At 33.6% G+C, this 21,911-nt stretch overlaps 1 protein-coding gene across 4 annotated transcripts in view; it reads right to left on the bottom strand.

Moving 5' to 3' along the window:
- Positions 1–466: 466 nt before the first annotated feature.
- NAA35 (N-alpha-acetyltransferase 35, NatC auxiliary subunit) overlaps positions 467–21,911 on the bottom strand; it is a 62,067-nt gene continuing 40,622 nt past the window's right edge. For 2 of the 4 annotated variants that reach the window (XM_003341654.4, XM_056805983.1), the window contains exons 12-23: positions 21,617–21,795; positions 20,568–20,627; positions 19,466–19,572; positions 14,952–15,018; positions 12,257–12,355; positions 11,300–11,478; positions 8,386–8,522; positions 7,536–7,603; positions 4,621–4,761; positions 3,892–4,014; positions 2,101–2,181; positions 467–874 (exon numbers count right to left, since the gene is read on the bottom strand). In XM_003341654.4, the coding sequence (XP_003341702.3) occupies positions 815–874; positions 2,101–2,181; positions 3,892–4,014; positions 4,621–4,761; positions 7,536–7,603; positions 8,386–8,522; positions 11,300–11,478; positions 12,257–12,355; positions 14,952–15,018; positions 19,466–19,572; positions 20,568–20,627; positions 21,617–21,795 (1,301 nt within the window). In that variant the 3' untranslated portion in view covers positions 467–814. Of the gene's footprint in view, positions 875–2,100; positions 2,182–3,891; positions 4,015–4,620; positions 4,762–7,520; positions 7,604–8,385; positions 8,523–11,299; positions 11,479–12,256; positions 12,356–14,951; positions 15,019–19,465; positions 19,573–20,567; positions 20,628–21,616; positions 21,796–21,911 lie in introns of all 4 variants that reach the window. The other 2 variants (XM_056805981.1, XM_056805982.1) reach the window with 1 other exon arrangement.

Here is a 21,911-nt window from a genome sequence, read left to right as displayed (position 1 = left end):
AAGAAATGAAGAAGGAATATACAGTTTTGGGGTCCAGTTCTCAAATGTAAGCGAACTCCTTTTTGAGAAATGCTACCAAGGTGGGAAAAGTTCAGTTTTCAGAGATGATCATCATTTAGTTTTAGAACTAAATCACCTGTTTTCATCTTCAATTAAATCTAAGGTTAAAGTCCACTGCTTAAAACCCATGCATTATGCCTTTTTCCTTACAGTTCAAAGAGCCACAGCTTTGTTAGAAGGTACACTGAGATTTAAACAAAGGATCTAAGTCCAACTTTCAACATGAACAAGCTTACTTACATGTATGTTTTCACTGACCAACAAAAGCTACAAGTGTCCTTTGTTTCTGAATGACCAAACCTTTAACTTCATAATAAGAACAGAATAATTACTCAAATATTCAAAACCCAAATCACATTGCTCAACTGTATTAACAAAGTGCTACTGTATTTTCTCTCAGGCAGTGTGCATTTTCAGTCAAGAATTTTATTAACTTTTACAAACACCGTTTCACTCAATTCATTCATAAAAAATGATTTATGATTAAATCTGTAATAAAACCATACAATGTTGTTCATCAATAAGATCTGTTTCATCCATGGAACATAACAACAAACCACTTTAAAACAGCAGTTTTCATTCAGGTCATGTGAGGCTGTCAGACTCAAAGTACTTCATCTGAAGGTTCTTGATAAAGAAATCCATTTCATCTCAAGTATGTGGTAAGACTGATAGATGTCTGTCTGCTCTCTGATGGAATTGAATTAAAAGTTCAGATTCTATACCTCTTTAGGGTCAGTTTTTTAAATCCCGTTCAAACAAGTTTCACAACTGGAAAGTATTTGTGAGCAGTGAAGTCAAATTCAGGTGGTACCTGAAAGGAAAACAAACATGAATTGGATCACAGAAGGGCTTTTCATCAGTAAAGGAATCTGAAACATTATTAGGAAATATATATTGACTAGCCATCTCAGTAAAGGTCCAAACGAGAGGAAATGAACTAAAATTTCAGGAGTTTATCAACTTATTTCCTCTGAAAATCACCAGGAGGGTTCATAAATGCCAATGGCGTGTTTGATACATAAAAAAAGAAAAAGAAAAATGGGAGGGAACAAATCTGGAGTGGAAAGGGGGGGGGGGGAATAGCACCAGCAGTGGAGAGAGCTACTCTCTCCAAAACTGCCGTGGATGCCACTCAGCGGCATTAATATCATAGGTTAACTAATTAAATGATAGAACTTTCTCATGAGGGTAATTAAGCTCTGGAATTAATAAAAGAAGGAAGAAGAATGTTATCACCTGGAGATTTTTAAAAATAAAATAGATATCTTCATTACTTAGGCATTCTGCCTGAAGGCAGAAGATATCCTTGAAAATGTGGTCCCTTGCCCCCAGCAATATGTTTCTATGAGTTTTCTTTCATTACTTGTATCCATATATTTTCCTGAAATACAAAAACTCCAGAAATCATAATTTTATTCAACTATGTTTGTAACCCTCAAAGAAAAATGGCAACCATGAATGTTAAAAGATATTCATAGAAGAGTACTTTTAGGAGTCTGGAACTCAGCTAAGTGAAGTGAATTGATCCAGGCTGATTTAGCCAAAAGGTGGATCAGAAGTGATTTTAAAAAACAACAACAACAAAAAAACCTTACCTTCTGTCTTAGAATCAATATATGTATTGGTGCTAAGGCAGAAGAACAATAATGGCGAGGCATCAGGGGATAAATGACTTGCCTAGGGTCATACAGCTAGGAAGTTTCTGAGACCTGATTTTAAATTTAGGATCTCCCATCTCCAGGCCTTGGCTCTCTAATCAACTGAGCTACCTAGCTACTCCCAGAGATGGGTTTTAATCTTCATCTCTCCTGACCACAAATTCAAATTTCTTCCCATTTACACCAAGCTGTTTCCAGTTTTGGTGCCTCTTTCCTTTTGGTACACACTAAATAAATGTTAAATTAACTAACTCTTTTTGGATTACATTTTTTGTATTCTGCATTTGAGTAGACATTTACTACAACATGTAATGTAACGATTCCATGAAAACACACTTTTGTAGGTAGGGGCATTTCAGGTTTTCTGTAATGTTCTTACCTTAGATTCCTTCTTGTGCCCCCCTGCCAATAACTTCATGACCACAATGTTAGGTTTGGCAACTTTTAGGATCCGATTGACCTAAGCAAAAAGCAATGCAAATTGTCAAAACACCAAAGTTATAGTTAATGTGTCTCATTTTAAGACATCAATAAAAATATTTCTAATGTGACATCATTAATTTTTCATGAAACAGTAGGAAAAAATTCTGAATATCAGTATCTAGAATATCATATCTTTGTTATTAGTAAAAGATTCCAGAAGCAATCACTTCTATTGGTTCCTATATCTATTATCTGAGGTTATTTCTTCTTTGACTTTACTTACCACTTTATACAATCTTAACTCCACAGTCTGCCATTTTAACATATCACTAGCCACCACATTTAGAATCTTTTCTTTGCCCCTTGGATTTTCTACTATTCCCCACCTGCCAAACCTTATCCTTTAGGAATACCAACCATTTGATTTTTCCTTTATTGTTCCTCGAACAAAAATCACTATAAGAAGTCACAAAATCATAATGACTTTAAACATCATGAATCTGATGAACCACAACTAAAAATTAATACTAATAAACAATTCTTTTGTTCTATGTTCCTTCTCTTATTCTCCATAGCAATGATTTCAAATTTTTCTTTTCTCAACTACTATCCCTTATACTTAAAGCAGATGACCTAGTATCCGTATATACTAAAACTGAGCTTTTCTAAGGAAAAACTCCTTTAGCACTATGTCTTAATGAAAACAAAGGCCTTGTTTCTCTACATTCCTCTTTGTAACATAACAATGCTGAATGACTATGTGATATTCTCTCCTTCCTTGGTTTCAGGCATACCATTCACTATTTAGCTTCTCTCTTTTCTCCTTTTCTACTTTCTTCACTAGATCCATATCCTCTTCTAACTCTGCACTGGATGTTTCCCATGTTCTGTCCTCGTTTCTTTTATTCTTTCTACTGTCATGATCATTCCTTTCCACCCATCCTACATAGTGCTGCCAGACCAATCTTTCTTAGGCATAAATGTAAACATTTTATTGTGGGGCTCAAAACTCTTCAGTGGCTCCTTATTGTGGGCTGAGGAAAATTCAACCTTTTGCCTGACACTGAAGAGCCTCCCTCCACATTGGCATAGCCTACTTTCAGATTAACTATTTTCTTCCAAATGGTCTGTGTTCCACTTTGACCCTCCAATACGTCACGCAATTTCTTTCTGGTGCCATTGTCTATGATACACATATAATGAATGTCCTCCCTCCCATCCACCATTTTTATCTACTGGATTTCTAACCATCCTTTATACACCAACTCACATGCTCTCTTGAAGCTTTTCCTGAAGATTGCTCTGACATCTTGGATGCTCAGATGTCACAAAGCATTTTGTTCTGCATCCCTCCAATGAATTTATCATGTATATTACATTGTATATTACAGTTTTCTGTTTTTTATGTTTCAACCTCCTACACTACATTATAAGCTATACACAAGGACAGGAAACATGTCTCATGTAAACTTTTCCTTGAGCCAGCACTTAAAAGAATAATAAATATTTGCTGAATTAGTTGACTGTGAGTTCAGTAAAGATCTATCTATAAATATTACATTAGAGCCAAAAGGAAAAAACCTACAAAATTTAGCTATACTTTTAAGACACATTAAACAAGCTTTCAATATACATGTAAAGGCAAATCTATATGTTATATATTAATGAGAATATTAAGACAAATCTCATAGTGAATTAATGAAACCATATGGGTTATTTCTGTTTTCATCATTTCATTTGGTCTTACCTCATGGTCTGGATTTGGGATATTCTCCAGTATCATTTTTGCCTGTTGAAAGTGTTTACTAGCTGCCATATATAGGTCAGCAGACTGAGGAGGTGGACTATATTTATTAAGGTCAGACATTTCCTAAATGGGGGGAGGGGGTGGGAGAGAAGAAAGATGAACAAACTATCACAAACAAGGTTAAGTGACTTGCCCAGGGTTACACAACTAGAAAGCATTTGAGGCCAGATTTGATCTAGGGAAGTCATGAGTCTTCCTGACTACAGGCCTGGCACTGTGTGCACTATGCCACCTGCCTTCCCCCAATGAATACTTAAAGGTACCATAAATATGCTACTAAAAAAATAAAGCCAAATAACTTTTAGGCTCTTGAAAATTACAAATAGTATTTTATAATCCTACCATAATGTTATGACAAGATTCCACACACTACTCAAAAGTAGTTGATAGTGTTAACTGAAGTGACACATTAGAAAAAAATAGTTGGTCTGAAGCTTTTATAATAGACCATATTGATAGTGATTCTGAGAATTACATAGTGTTTCTCAAAGCACCTTCAAAGTAGGTAGTATAAAGATGCTTAGAGGACAAGTGATTTGCCATGGATCCAACCCAATGTTGGAGCAGGGACTCAATCACAGATCATTTGGTTCTAACACCAATTCTCCTTCTACGTGCCATGCTGCTAGACAGAATCATGAAGACTGGCATGCATGTACAAAAGATTACCTTGAATTGCAAATAGTGCACTGGGGGAGGTGTGATAACACTGTTGAATGGAGCAAATCTGTGTTCATATCGAACTTGTTCACTATCCAACTCAAATTTGGGTTTTCTTACTTTACCATCCATGTCAAAAGCTATCATGGTCTAAAAAGAAAAAGTGGGTGGAAATGGTTAATATCAATGTAAAAATATTGAACACAGGGAAAAAATAGCAATATGCTATATATAACTTACTCTCCTGTAACTGAAATATGAAAAAAGAATAACAATGTGGGTTCTGATCACCATTACTTTGTTTGCATTAATAGTTCTCTCTCTCTTCCCAACCTCAGTATTTCCCAAGCAGGGTTCCATGCTCATTTAATGCACTATTCTCCAAAGAAATTAACTATACATAAACACACATATAGATGCACCAACTTTATTGAGTCATAGTTTATGCTTTGTACATAGCACTGAGATCTTCGATTGAAAGTCTCTTATAAAAAAAATATCATTAACTTGTTGATGGCAGAGAACAGCTACTGTTTTACCCATTAGGGAAACTATACCTGGGAATTCCTATTTATTAAATGATGAGTTATATTTCCTTAGAACCTAGATGGGCCTCTGTATAAATCAAACTTGAAGGGATCTAGCCATCAGGGCAATGAGAGATGCCGTCAGGGTTTGCCTCTTCACCTGCAGGTTCTGTGTTGTGCTTTTATATGTGACAACAACTTGAGCTCACATGTACAGCAAGATTTTACTACTGTTTGAAAGTTTAAAACAGAATAGAGACTTTGGAGACTATTAAAGTATGGAGAAAACTGGGGAATTTTCTGACCCTTTTCTCTCAGAGCCAGAATATAATTCTATGGAAGAGACTTAAAAGATCATTTAACCCCTTGTTTCACACAGGAGGAAACTGACCTAAACTACTTGCCTAAAATCACACAAAGGCAAACCTCAGATTAGAACCCAGATCTACTGACTTCTGGGCCAATGGTCATTTCCACTGTGCCATCACTATCCCCTTCAATTTAATCTACCTACTAGGGATTTGAACACAGGACTTCCTCATTTTAAGGCCAGCACTTCATCCAGAATTACAAATGATATACATATGCTTCAAGAACAGAAGTGGTTAATACTGGTGACTCTCAAGTCTTTTATCTCCAACACTGAAATGGAGGACTCTGACATTTGATGGAAATATTTGCTATTAGTGTATGTGTACACATGGACCTATAAAACAGAATTCAGAAAGGTACTTCTCTAAAAGCAAATAACCCAGTTATTTGTGAATATGTCAAGCAGCTAGGTGGGTCCATCATGAAATGCTTAATTGGACTGAAAGAGTATGCTGCTTTGGCCTTGATCCCTAAAAACAAACAAACAAATATTTATTTGTAAATAAATAAAGTAAATAAAATGAGGTTAAATTAACAGAAGAATCCTGAAGCTGAAGATTGGTGGGCTATGCCAAGAAGTAGTGCCAAGTTTGAAAGAGAAGAGTTGATGAATTTCAGTGCTAATAACTATAAATCCATCTTCCTTCCTCCAAAGTTTCAATATAGCCTCCACTAAAGTCCTATTACAAATCTTAGTGTGAAGTGATCTTCCCTTCAAGGTGAAGCAAAGGCCACTGAAGAGACTGGGGTTCTATTGACTGAGTTGAAGCTCTTGAAATATGAGCCTACTAAGAGACTGACTTCTTCCCAAGGACAAGTCTAAAACTCAGCATCAATGGCGATATGGGGCAAGGAAGTTTTCAGTCACAGCAACTCTCAACCTATTAGTCTAAACAGTAAGGGTTATGATATGCATTGGTGGAAGAACCTTGAAATATCAACTAAAGGTTGAGTTGTCTTAAAAAAAATGTTATTCTCTTTTTGCTTACCAAAAAATCCTACATGCTGCGTCACTGCCAAATTCAATTGATCCTCCAAAAGTGGAACTGAATTTTGCCACCAAAACAGTTCCTTATAAAAACTTCCTTACTGGTAGCATCACTAGTCATTGGGGCTCTAAATCCTCATGAATCTGATTTCTCTGCTTCATATGCCCCAACCAATCACAAACTTCTATCAATTCTTCCTTTACAACACCCTGAGACCAATTCCTCCTTTCCATTCCCATTGCTGCTACTTGACCTAAACAGAGCCACACAAAATCAATTTAACTCCTCTTCCACATAAGATTACCCTTCAAATTCTTGAAGACCCAAAGAATGTACTGCATGCCCTCAATTCTTCTTCTCCAGGATAAATACCCCCTCCAGTTCAAGGCATAGTCTTGAATCTTCAAGCTATCTTTTTCCAGCTTTATCTAGTACTACTTCCCAACAAAAACCCTAGACTTCAGGCTGATTGGTATTCTTACCATTCCCCAAATACCTCTTGCCCTTTGTCACTTTTGTGACTTTCCCTCCCTTCTACCTGAAATGTGGGATAGCAGGCATATCCATGAATTCTTCACAGTACAAATTAACTCCCAATTCATACTCAAAAGAACTGTTCACTTATTACTTCGCTGGAAATATTCTCCTTTGAATTGTCATTCAGATGGCACTAAACTGACATAGAAGAGCTATTTAGGACATATGAATATATAATATATACTTTGTTTCCCTACCTGGATTAAACAATTTCTGGATAAAGACTGTATCTTTTCAATTTTTTTATCTAATTGATACAAAATAATACTTGACACAGGATATGCAAATATTTGTTGAGTAACAAATCTGTTAAGGAATGAAATATGGCTGACTTCCTTCTCAAACCATGAAGAAGCCTTGGGCTTGAAAAAGATACTCCAAGAGAAAAGAAGAAAAGCAAATACTAAATGAAAAGAGTTGTAACAGCAATTATAACTATTGTTTTATATAGACAACAAATGAAAAGTAACAAATTTATATTCACCAAATTACCAAATACCTTATACATTCCAGCGCACATGTTCTGATATGCTTGACTCATTGTGATTTCTCGGCTCAGTGGGCGAACTACAATATAGAAAAGAATTCTGATATATATAAATACCTTGTCTGTTAATACAAAAAGAAAATTAACTACTCAAAGTTAAGAATCATTTTTTAATAAGAATCTCTGTGTAAGACAGCCAAAAATTTGGGTAGTGGTCCTCATTCTCTATGAAGTTCAATACAAGGAGATTTCAATATACAATGATTTGGGCAGAACCTCCAAATTCATTTTAAAATTTGCCTTAATAAGAAAAGCTCACACACTGCATTACCTGAGGGCAAGGACTGCTTCATTTCACCTTGGTAGCCATGTGTGCCTACTTTGGTATCTTGCACATACACAACTATTTAAAGTAGTACCAGGCTCCCTCCTGCATTATCAGTCTATCTGATATCAAGAGGGGCTAGACCATGGATTCTTAACCTTTATGGTGTGGTGGTGGTATACACCTATAATTCTTGTTAGTGGAGAGGCTGAACCTAGGAGTTCTAAGTTGCGGTAGGGCTAAAGATGATTGGGTGTCCACAATAAGTTAAGCATGGTAATATATGATAAGACCCTGGGAGCAGGTGGTCACCAGACTACCTGAGGATGGAGTAACCTAATCCAGGTAGGAAAGAGAAAGCTTTCCATAGAAATCAAGGGTTCTACATTGATCAACAAATAAGTGGGATAAGGCTTATGAAAAGGAGGAAAGGAATAAACATCTATAAAGTGCCTATCTGCCACAAACAAATCTTATTTTTAAATCTTATGTAATAAATGTTTAGTTTGCTTAAAGTTTTAAAATAACATGTCATACCTTTCTTCTTTTTCTTTGTTTTTTTACTACTACGACCTTTTTGCTGCTCTTCCATTATTCTTTCTTCTGCCATTTGTGAACTATCGGCACGACTCAATGTTGACATCAACCAGGCATAAAGAAATTCAGATAGATACCTAAAATTAGATAATCCTTGGTTATTGCTAAATGATTAAGTAGTAGACAATTTCACACTTATAGTTTCACATATGCTATGTAACTATAATTCATTAGTAAATATTAAATTGTAATCTGTTCAGAAATGTTAACTGGTTCTTATTTTAACTCTGTAGACCTAAAGAGGGTGATGATCTTAAAGGTAATTATTTCCATTTCTCATTTTCATGGCAAATCTGTCCTACTTTAAAATGTTTCAGTTTCAGCTAAACTTCTCAAATTGACATTTCACATAATAAAGGCTTCTTCAAAAACATTAACAAAATGTCTTCCATTAGTTAACAGAGTTGAATCCAACTTATTAAGACATTGTTAAAATGCTTATATTTAAAAATACTAACATTATATATTATTTGAAATGGTTCAATAACAAAACATATCTATACATGTGAAAGAAACAAAATGTTGTTCACCAGACATAACCATTTAAAAACATCATTTTCAGATTTGTACTTTATTTCAGTTTACTCATTTCACTGGGCTTTTAAATATGCATATTCTAGGTACAGTAGGGTCCTTGAATTGGCTAATTCCAAAGATTAATCACAGGGAAGAAAATTTAAAAATGAGAAAATTCAGAAAATTCTAGAAAATTAAAAAAATAAACAGTTCATAAGTTTCAAACCGCCCACCAACCAAGTACAGATTGTAACATGAAGTCATCCAGCCCAGTAGAAGACTTATTTTCCTTTGAGAGAGAGACTGAGGAGTTGTTTGTCCTTTGTTTTCAAAGAAAGCCAATGACATCACAAGGTGACGTCTTCACTTGTGTATGAATTTGATTTAAGTGAGGCAGAGTTGCAGGAGAATTGCATATCAATCTTGCTCTGTCTTCCAGAATCATTCAAGTTCAGTGGCAACTCAAAAAGTTAGAATGACTGGTGATGGCCCAGGATGCACTGGATGACCATGGCATCTTCAATGTCTGACCCAGCTCTAAGTGCTACAATAGCATCTGCTTCAGCTGCCTCCATGGCCTTTGCCATTAGAAGTCTTCACATGCTTGGAGTAGACACCCATTCCCCCCAACTTAACAATGGGTTTGTAGCCCATTGGTTACCCTCTACCTGATTTAGCCCATCTGCGAAGATGGTTCTACTGGGGTGTGGCTGCTGTGCAGGCTACAGCTTCTTGGAGCAACAGTGAGTGCCAGGTGGACACTAACGGTGAATGAGCAAGCCAGGAAAAAGGCACAGCAAGCCATCACACCAGAGGTGCTAGTCCTCCTTGAACACTCATATACCCCGAGAAAGAGAAAGAGAGAGAACAGTACTATATAATAATATACAATGTACTTTATTATTATTGAATTTACGGTTAGTAACATATTATTGTGTTTATCAATTAAACTTTATTGTACCTATGTATGTACAAGAAAAGCACATTATATATGGGTCAGCAGATGTTTGCTCACATCCTTAGTTTCAGGTAATTCTTAGAACCCTCAGATATGGGGGCCCTACTGTACACTGATTTTTTTGGGTATCTATAAACTAGCCATAACATTCTGTTGCATTCAAACAGTCTAAACTCCTTATGCACTTTACAAATGGCCTAAACCTCTATAAAACTAAAGCTCAATATATTTTATCATTTGAAATAGACCAAAGCATTATACCGAAGTTTTTAATTCCTAAAGACATAAATTTTATCCAAAATCCATTTTAAATTACATTCTACCACTTCAAGGTTGCATAAAATAATTTTCATGATCATAACCCAATTTAAAAAAAACTACATCGTGACCAGTATCAATCATTGGTCAATATCAACAAAAATCATCAAACTGTAAATTCTATTGCCTAGGTTCTAAAATTGTGTTATGCCACAAGATGGCAGTATTACTAGTAATTTTCCTTTTTTGTTTAAAATAATCTAAATTAAGAATTATCACATATCACCAGACCAAGAAAGTGATTTTTAGCTCTACCATACCAGCTATTTTTCTCCAATTACTCCATTTCTATACCTAGAATTTCCCAAACATCACACTGATAGGCTTTCCACATCTCGTCCATCAAAGTTAAAATGATATTTTCTGACTTCTTCACAAAGCTAATTTTAAAAATATTACTATAATAAGTGGTAATTCTAAGTTAATTGGTAGGATAGGGAACTAATCTTTTACTCTAAATGGCAGTAGTTACAAATGAATGTGTTAACTGCTTGATAAATAAATCTTTTTAAAAATCCATAATGCTGTTAATTCTAGAAACTAAAAAACCTATTCACTAGTTACCTTAGTCTTATGGCTTAAAATTGATTCTGTAAAATCAGAGCTGAAAGGGAAAGACTAGCAAATATGAGATTAAGCTTTTGATTCTTTTTTATTTCTGACTCTACAATGTACAAATGAGTAACATATTATAGGAGCCATAATACTTAAAAGGATGTAACAACAATATCAATTTTACAATTCGATAGAACTTTAAAGTTTTCCAAGCTCTTTCTTTACAACAAATCTATGAAGCCATCAGGGCAAGTGCTGTCCTCATCTGATAAATGACAAACATGAGGCTCAGAGAGGTTCAATAACTTGCCAATGATCCCAACCCTATTAAGTATCAACACTGAGACTTCAACATACTGATTTATTTTTCCAAGATTCTAAATAAGTCTTCTACCTGACTCACAATGAAAGTTCAAATATACTCAATGGAAAAGTAACTTGTAAAAATATTTGGCAATATTTTCTCTCCATCTCCTTAACATACATCTGTAAACAGTGTTCCCTTACCAATATATGTAGTAGTATTCATGCATACTGTACAGTTCCAATTCAAAGCCACTTAGAAGATATTGTATCATAATTCGAAGGTTATGATAAAGGACCCAGGTACCTAAACAGGCCAAATGCTGTCTTTGAGGTTCCTGTTTCAACAACATACTGTGAAGTGCAGCATCAACTTTCTCTGCCTATTAGAATAAAATATTTTAAAAGACTGTCATAAAATAGAATTTTAATTGAGAAAATGAAGAAACCTGAAAAAATAAGGCAGGTCAATAAATTAACAGAACATATATCACATTTCTATAAAAATCCTATTTTTCTAATGGGGCTGTAAGATTAAGTTTATATCCCCAACTTCTCACTTAATAAAAGCTATTTCTCTTAAATGTTTTTGCTATTATCATCTCCATTTTATTGTGGAAGATTTAGAATTTAGATCTTTTAGAAAAAAGTAAACTTGGCACAAATACTAAAGAAATATAATTTATAACTTCCTCTTTTTAATGTAAAAAGTCTGTTCACTTTTTTCTTTAAATCCTTTCCTTCCATCTTAGAATCAATACTGTGTATTGGTTCCAAGTCAGAAGAGTGGCAGGCAATGGGGGTCAAGTGACTTGCTCAGGGTCACACAGCTGGGAAGTGTCTGAGGTCAGATTTGAACCTAGGACTTCCCGTCTCTAGGTCTGGTTCTCAATCCACTGAGCCACCTAGCTGCCCCTCTGTTCACTTTTTAATACCAGTTTGCATATCATGTAATTGAAAACAATTAATTTTTTAAAACAATTAAGACTACTTTCACAATGAAACATTTATATTTATTCTTTATAGTCTACTTTGATACACTAAAATAAAAATGTTGACTCACATCTGGAATGGCCTTATAAATACAATCATTTTGCTGATAAAAATTCATTTTTTACATTGTTCTTTTCTAGGGGGAAAAAACTCAACAGTCTTACTTACCTCATCCTGCAAGGTAGCAAATTCCTCGAGAATATGACCCAGTTTATCTCTTTGTCGAGCCCTGTTATGCCCATGGATCTGAATAAGACTACAGAATGGCTGAAATATATACCATTTTTTTAATCATTAATGTTAAATTTTACTCTCTAGAATTCATATTATTGAAATTTGACATTTACAAAATTTTAAACATCTGGTAATAGAATATAATGCTACAGTATATATCTTAGAGTTACCAACAGTAAAAACAAAGCAGCTATTTGTAAGGCTTCTCTTTGTGTTTTCTATCTGTCCATCAAAATCCATCCTAAAATTTAAAACTACAGCTAATGTGAAGAGCTGTAAATACTGAAAAGGAGTTCCTTTCCTGTTTATTTCAGACCAGTCTGTGCCGAATGCCTTGTCTTCCATGCAAGAGACTTGAATATTGGTCCTTCTCATCCTATTTTCTTCTTCACAATATTCTCTAATAAATGTAAACTATAAAACTTCATCAGTTTCAGGTTATAGAATTCTGAAGGGTGAGGGAGAGGGGAAAAGAAAGAATACTATAATACTTTCTGAAATAATCACAACATTTGTATCTTAAAAAATGAACTATCACAGAAATTATCTTATTTGATTCCCACAACAACCCTGTAACATGGGTAAGAACAGGTATGATTAAACCCATCTTGGCAATGTGGAAATAAAAGTCAAATGATTTGCCCAGTGGTCACATAGTGAGAATGAGTAGCAAGGATGGGATCCATCTTTTGACTTTTTAGTACTCAGTAAACTATACCATTTAAGCCATATGACATACAGAAATGGGTCACAATATTAAAAACAAAAAATGAGAAGGAAAGAAGGTAGTTTTCAAACTTATGTTAGGGAAAGAACTCTTAACTAAGCAATAAAGATGATTGTTAATAATTTGAATTGTATAAAATTAAAAAAAATCCTTTTCACTAACAAATCAATGAAGTTAGGATACAATGAACTGTTAATGGGGGGAAAGGGGATCTCTGCATGAAATTATTTAGTATAAAAGTTTGACAACAAGGATGTACAGGGTTGATTAACACAAACATATAAAGAATCATTCCATAATATAGTCAAATGAGATACAGTTTTCAGAAGAAAAAAATGGAAATGACTACTAAGCATTATCCCGAAGATGCTCCATATCAAAGTTTAAAACTCTGAAGTTTTCACTTTGCACTCATCAAATTAGCAAAGATGATTTAAAATAGTGTTGAAGGAGTTACAGAAGACATTTAAAAACTCTTGGTAAAGCTATTAACTGGCCCATATAATGATGTGAGTAAAGCAACTCTGGTCCTATGGCCCAATAAAGATTTCAAGGAGTTTAGTGACAAAAACAATAACATCCTATATATTACAAAATACTCATATCAGCAATCTGTGGTATCAAAAAAGTGGAAATAAAGTAGGTGTAATTGATTGAACTGCTAACCAAATTGTGGCATTGGAGCATAGCAAAATAGAACCATGCCACAACAAACAATAATACAAAAATATTCAGAGAAATTTGTGAAGACTTGTACAAATTCATACCGAACAAAGTAAGCAGGAACAAAAGAACCACATATACAATGCTCACAATAAGGCATAAGAAAACTCTAACACATATCAGACCTTAGATCAAATGTAGGCCCTAATCTTGACTTCAGAGGACTGAGGAAACATACCAACTTTGTTTCTATTGGAAAGTGGATTTAGGGAATGGCAGTGGGATTTTTTAAAGCGTTAAAAAAACAAACAAACAAATCAAGCAAGATTCTAATAAGTTTATATTTGTACATAATACAGTAACCAGAATAAGACCAAAGAGTCATCTAGTAAGTGCTTCATGGTAATTTATTTAATAAATAGATATAAACTGTTAAAATACAATAACTATACCAGCTCCAAGAGGCCAACTATCCTCTCAAAACTTTTCATCAGCTCAAGCATCCACCAGAGCTCTATACACAATTTAAGTATCTGCTGAATATAACAATTCAAAGTACCTTAAAAACACTTAAAGATGGCTTTAGAAGAGTTTATGCTTTTGAAATAATCTAATGAGTATCTAAATTTCAACCTTTTTTCATCTAATTTTATTTGTACTATCAATTTGCTTGGTAAAAACCATTTATCTGGAAGTAATATAGTAATGATAGGGAATCAGCAAGTATAAATTTAACAGAAATCCCACATTATTGACACCCAAATTAGTGAAATGTTCACATATATGTTTTTGAAATAGAAATAATAATCTATAATTTCTCAAGTTACTCCTAAACTGTAACTTAGCTTTAGAATATTATAACCTAAATTAAAAAGCCATCTTTCTGCCTTGGAGTAAGGTACCACCATAAAGGCACATAGTTAATTATTAATATAACACTAATGTTATTGGAGTATAGCAAATTATGTTTCAGGTTTGGGAGAATGATTTAATTTCAAGTAAAAAAAAACTGATCAGCAGCATACTTATACCCTAATTTTTATGATGGAAAATATGGTCACTTTAGTCATAGAGCATCTATTGAAGTTCATCAAGTAGGAGATAACAGAAATCTATTATTGGTGAAACTGAGTGACAAAATAGATTAGATGACAAACTATCAAATACTGTTAGAAACTATATCCCGCATTGTATTTTGCCCATATTATAATGACCTAGTCTATGCTAGTGAATTCTTACCCGAACACAGTGAGTAACAAAGGAGTCAATACAGTCCTTAGCCTGGTGATTATTATACAGACAGCACCTGTAAGACAATTATCAGGAAATGAAATTAAACTATATTTTACTTGGGATAAGGATAAGCAATTTCTTTAAATCTAAGTACCACCAACTGAACCTAAAACAAAAGTAGGAGAGAAAGGAAAAAAGAATACAAAAGAAAGAAAAAATGTAAGAAATGCAGAATGCCAATAACTGGCACTTTATATTTTGTTATGTGGCACTATGACAAAAAATTATCCTATCATGGGTACCATTATGAGAAAGAAACTTGAGGCTTTAAGAGAATTTGGGGTATATATATATATATATATATATATATATATATATATATATGATATATATATATATATGTATGTATATATGTATATATGTATATATATATATGAAACTTAAGGTAGCTAATCTGGAGATGAACTTTCACAAAATGAGGCCTAACTATACAAGATGGTTCTGTTATCTAAGAAATATCTTCTGTAAGCTAAATTTTTTTTCACATCAAATGATACTGTTTGATAACTATCAATTTGTACTAATATGTTTTAAGGAATCTCTAATCTTATCAATATAGGTACTCTCTTAACAATCCAAATCACAACCCATATATGATTTCTCATTCTGGAACCAACATGTCCAAGTGCTCCAATAATTCTCCCAAAGGGTTCACCAAGAAGTTTTGGGACCTTCTTCTAGGTCTCAACATTACACCAACACAGAGTATTTGTAACACACAGTATGAATATATAATCCTATTATGTTTTATCTGACCAATTTTCTTGTTATACATCTGTTAGATGATATATTTTACTTTGTGCAAATAATTTGTTATTTATAACACATTTACAGGATATTTTTGACTATCATATAACTTAAACAATGTCTTCTGAGTAACAATTTTGATTCTTTGGAGGTTTTTTTATTCCATGATTCAAAGCCACCTGATAACAGATTGTATTTGTAAAATATAAATTTTGGTTATCAGGACATCTTGGGGTTATTAAAAGCACCCATGAAATTACCCAAATGTAATTGAGCGCAATATTCTTATTGAATTCAGGACCCAAATTCTTGTACATCTGCACTATCTGAGATAAAATTATATGGAGAGTCTGGACAATATTTTTTTTTGTTTACTTGGTTTTTCCTCCATAGACTGTCATATCAAACTCTTGAGTGCTGCAGATGTCATGTAGGATACTTTGTAAAATTGTGTGGGGCCCAATACACTCAACATGTCATTCATAAACAGAAAGAGTTGGAGGATCTCATCATCTAAATGAAACCCTTATTCAAACTGATTCTGCATTGGTCATCCTTTATAACTGACAAACATTTAGCAAGTATACATCTACTTCTTTAATGCTTTTTTTAATATTAGCAATCAAAAGCTCAATGTACAAAGTTATCTCTCTTGTTTCTATTAAGGCATCTTAATACATATGTCCGGGTAACTTTAAAATATGCCTAGAGAATAACTTTGAAGGATGCATTTTGTTCTGCTGAATCAAATGTTAAAAGAAAATAACCAGCAATTAAAAAGCACGATCATATCTTATATTCTATATATCTTTAAGTCAGCCTTGTAGTTGTAAAGCTATAGTTGCTATAGATTACCATTTGTGAAAAAATTCTATCTACAATACACACCTATTGGTAGAGCAATGAATTAGTCTGCCTATTCTGCCAAACAATTTGGAATTCTGTTCAATGTGACCGAAGTATGTATACCCTTTTATCCAAAGATCACACTGTAGAAAGGACAGCTTAATTTTTTTTAAGTAAAAATATTAGTAATTTTCACTTTTTGTGGTAGCAAAGAAATGGAAACAAAGTAGGTACCCATTCTGGGTAAAGGCTGAACATACTGTTGATGAGAAGAGAATATTACAGCATAAATACAATGAATATGAATAACAAAAACAAAGGAGGATAGGAAGGAGCTAATGCAGAATGAAGCATGCTGACTAAGAAGAAAATACACATGACTATGATAGTGTTATAAAATGAGACCAAATCGCTGTTTAATTGCAATGGCCAGATTTGGACACTAGAGAAGAGGTGAGGCAATGCACCATCCTCCCTTTTGGGAAGCAAGGGAAGGAACATGGGTATGGATTATGCTATTGTGGCAACTGGTACTTAGATATAGTTAGTTGAATTTTTTTTTTTTTGTTACAAGGCTCACAAAGTGGGGAATTTGGAAGCTGGGGGTTATAATGTTAAAACAAAAAGAAGCTCTCAATCTGTGTAGAGATTGTTCTGAAAATATAATAGAGATAAAATAGTAGGCATATGGGTGGAAATACTGGTATTTCCTTGACTGCCTTTTTCTCATAGTAATAACAGCTATGACATTTTCTAATACTTTATGCTCCACTACTTCTAATTATCTTTGGAATTTCTCAATGTCCATAATGTATTGAGTCTATTGCTGATCTCCTTTAACACACATGGTTTGATTCAGTGGCTCTTTGTTTTCTTTAGTATCATTTCTACTTCCAATACGGTACACTGGGGATTGATGTTACAGAGTCCAAATAAGTAAGTCCACTATCAACAATGGAAAAAATAGTCCATTATCAAATTCTCACATATTTTTTCCATTTCCTGATCACTATCTTCCTTCTAATTTAGCCTAAAATGTTCCTGGGATAAAATGGCTTACCTGGATTTTGACCTAAGATTATAACTTTTCCCTTCCAATGCTTCTCATTGTTTATGAGGCGGTACTAATGATTTTCTACCATGCTCCTCCCATAAGATCTTGCATTACCACATCACTCAGCTAGGGAAAGAATTTTTCTGGCTAAGATTCTACCTAAATGTTTTTAGGTTAGTGGCCCCAAATTTATAGAAATTTATCATAGGAAATGGTAACAGTACATGTTTAGCTGTTTCTTTATCTATCTCCCCCCTACCCTTTAGCATTAGTCTCTAATTTAAATAGGTGACTTAGCACATTACATTTTCCTGTCATCCTTATAATTTCTTCTAATTTGTTGCTGATTTCAATATTTACACTAACAATTTGGTGGTATAGCTATGCATTGCAAAGGGATAATTCATGAACATCTCTCATATCAGTAATTAGACAAAAATTATTAAAGTCTTTGTTGTTATTCAAACTCACCATATTCAGTGCCTTCTGACTCTCTTTTGAAGAAAGCATTTATGATATATAAGTATGATGGCTCCCCATAAACAGAAATTTAACTGCCAGTGTGCTTCATGGACGATTTTTGTCCAATGACTAAAAAGCTAACATTACTTTCATTCAGTTATCATATCAATATTGATATATTCTTACTATAACACAAAACCAGAACACAGGAAGAAAATACAACTATATGGAAGGAGGGCTCAAGTTTCTTCTCGGAAAGGCAGATAAAGAAATTGGCTGAGATAGTTTTACCAGGGATCCAAAGGCAGTAAGAATTAATTTTACAGCACACATTGGTCATTTCACTTTGTAGGGTTGGGGAGAAGCATTAAATAAAATATACCATAATGAATAAAATCATTTTACCAGTATTTATCATGGAAGATAAGGAAGCAGGGGAATTCTAAAGAGAATCTGAAATCAATATATATTTTTATATATAGTTATTTCTAATGGTAAAGAAGCTATCAGTCACTTCTCTACATTTGTATAAATTAATGTTATTTCCCCCCTAATAAATTAATTACAAATTAGCTTACTATAAGAGAGAAATTATATAAGTTAAGTAATTTTAGAGCATAAAACATTATGATGCATAAGGAAGCCTACATAGGTTGCTACAGTGGGGCATTTAGGATAGCACAAAAACAATGAACACCTTGAGAAGAGAACTATGATATCAGAACAGACAAAGGAAAAAGTAAAGGGGGGGATGGAAAAGGAAAAGAGAGGGGGGGGTGATAGGGTGACACTCCATTTTTTCCCCTCTTCTGTACTAACTGGCTCTCAGGACTAGTGATTATTATGTGGGCTGATCCAGGAAGCTAATAGTCCTTTATAGCAATGTTTCTATAGGAGAAAACGCCAGAGCCACAGTATTTGCTAATCTTTAGAACATTAAGCCAATCATAAGTTGCATGATGCATGCATATTATAGTGGTGTTTCTACTCCAGTTTTAAATTCAGTATGAATTTGATCATTTAAGGGCTAGAACAAAGGAGATCAAGTTAAAAAGAATAGGGTCCCAAGCCTATTATGCTATTCTTTTATAACTTCACTCAAACTTGCCACTTTAAGTAGTCATTTTGATTGTTGGAAATTAGTAATAATTAAAAGAAAATTTCATAATTTTATTTTTTCCAGGTAACAACATTTTTTTTCCATTTTCTCTGTACTTTATCACATGTCTAATGTGGAAAATATAATCTGTATCTGATTAGTTGTCAAATGGTTGAATCATTTGGTATAAGTAAATACTACTTCATGGTATGAGTAAAGAAATACTATTTAAAATTTTCTTAAGATACTTACTTCGGGGAAAGCACCGGAGGACTGACAAATGACCGAAGTGCATCTTTCACCATGTCTTGCATGAGATGGGTCCCAAAGACCTTTTTGTTATCCACTAGAAAAGTAGTCTTAAAGGAAATGTTAATTCATTAGAAATGTTTCCACAATTGTCACATACTACTACTATATATAGCTGCCATTATTGTGAAATGAAAGATTGTTTAAGCTGTTATACAGATACCATGGGAATGAAGGACAATGTCTAACTACGTGGAAAGATTATGCTATTGATTCACTGATGAGAACTACAAATTATTTCCTATCTGGAATATAATATACTAGAGAAGGAATAAGAAAATGGAGGTTATAAGCTCTCATCCAAAAAACAACTAAAAAGCATACAATAACTTCATTAAAAATAAGACAAGAGGGGCAGCTGGGTGGCTCAGTGGATTGAGAGCCAGGCCTAGAGACGGGAGGTTCTAGGTTCAAATCTGGCCTCAGACACTTCCCAGCTGTGTGATCCTGGGCAAGTCACTTGACTCCCATTGCCTAGCCCTTACCACTCTTCTACCTTGGAGCCAATACACAGTATTGACTCTAAGACAGAAGGTAAGGGTTTAAAAAAAAAAAAGACAAGAATCTATGAACTCAGTTAAACTAAATTGAGCAGTGAGGTAGCGAATATATTTTAACTCTGCCATAATATTAAGTTATTAAATCTAGTAATAGCAATATTATATTGAAAACTGTGTTGCATATGTAATAGAATTCATAATTTTATTTCTAATCCTTTCTTTACTGTTCTTTGGACACTGAAATGCTCTTATTTGTGAAGTACAAAATAAAATAGGAAACAAAAAAAAGCAGTACTGCAAAGTCTTTGTTCAGCATGCCAAAAATAAATTTTGAGTATCCAACAATATTTTGCATGAATTTTAATAATATTTAGCACATCTTAATGATTTGTTGCTATTTACATTGAAAATCAATTCTTCAACTAGAAGTACAGTTCTATGATAAATGGATTTTCTTTAAACATGTACTTTGCTTTAAAAAAAAACCTATAGATTAACATTGAAATTTAAGTGTAGGGGAAATATTTTAAAACTAACTAACTTACTTGTAGCAGCGATCTTGAAAGAACACAGGGTGATTGCTCACTAAATTCACAGAAAAAATCCTAATACATATTCAGGGAAAAAATATTATAGTATTAACAAAAATTCAACAGATCACATAATTCATATATAGAAATTCATGACACGAAATATTCTTTCATGGCTATAATAAACATCTCAAGATGATATCTGTCCATTTTGCAAGAATTATCAAATTGTATTTAATAAGAACAATGGACAATTTTAAGGCTCTTAGCTTGCCACAATGACATAAATGCCAAAAGTTATTTTTAATTTGTACAAAGCATAAACATCAATACATTTACCAATAATGATTGACAAATGCCTGCTTATTTCAGAAAATAAAAGACTAGAAATGATTCTACTAAACTGTTATCACTAAAGCTGCTGACTATAGTTAAGACTTTAAAATATTTACATATTTCTTAGCATCATTCTAAGAGTATAACATTTCAATAAAAAAAATCTTCAGGTTTATGAGGTCTGGAAAAAATACACTTAGGTTTTTGTTGGTAATTTAGTAGGGTTGCATGGCTAAGCATATTATCCTTGGTTGGAAGACAGAGGAACTCAAATACAAAATCTCTAGTTATTTTTCTTGCTAAAAGAGACTCCTGGTATTGGCCAAGTCACTGTATATCAAGGGACCAATGACTACTGTCAAGCCAGGAGGATGTCTCATTCCTTCAGTAATTCTTAGGTATCTCAATGTTCAATTTGGGGGTTGGGGGAAATCTGCTTGGGCCTACTACCACTTCAGTTCAATTTCCTTCTCCCTCTCACTTTGTCCAATTCCTTGAATCTTTTATATACATATGTGTGCTACCTTTACTTCATATATTCTAAGTCTTCCAAAATCTGACCTTTGCTCCCACTTCTGTAATGAAATTACTCTAAAGTGATCAGTAACTTCCTTTATGGGAAAGCCAGTGGCTTCTTAATACTCAACAATCCCTAAAGGTTTATAATCCCAGCATCAAAAATTCATATGCACTAACTTCTTTTCCACACCAGAAATTTCTTTACTTACCAGGATACAGTGTAAATTTGTTAGATTGACAACTTCACAGACAGTTTTTATTCTATCTATAAGTTTTGCAAAATAGTTGACCATTTCTTCCCTTTTGATTATTTTTGCATATCGAGGGAAGGTAGGAGGAAGCAATCTCTGGTTAACAAGAGGCTCAAAACCCATCATAATAGGATGATCTAAAAGAAAAAAAAAGATTTTTTTCCCTTCATCTTTACTTTTAATTTTAACCTTTGCATGAAATAATTTTAAATATATTAAGTGAACCTCTGTAAAGCAGAGCAAGATGTCAGAG

This window comes from Monodelphis domestica, chromosome 7 (genome assembly GCF_027887165.1).
Source record: "Monodelphis domestica isolate mMonDom1 chromosome 7, mMonDom1.pri, whole genome shotgun sequence".
Taxonomy (NCBI): domain Eukaryota; kingdom Metazoa; phylum Chordata; class Mammalia; order Didelphimorphia; family Didelphidae; genus Monodelphis; species Monodelphis domestica.
The sequence above is the reverse complement of the archived record's forward strand: the minus strand, read 5'-3'. Positions and strand labels throughout refer to the sequence as shown.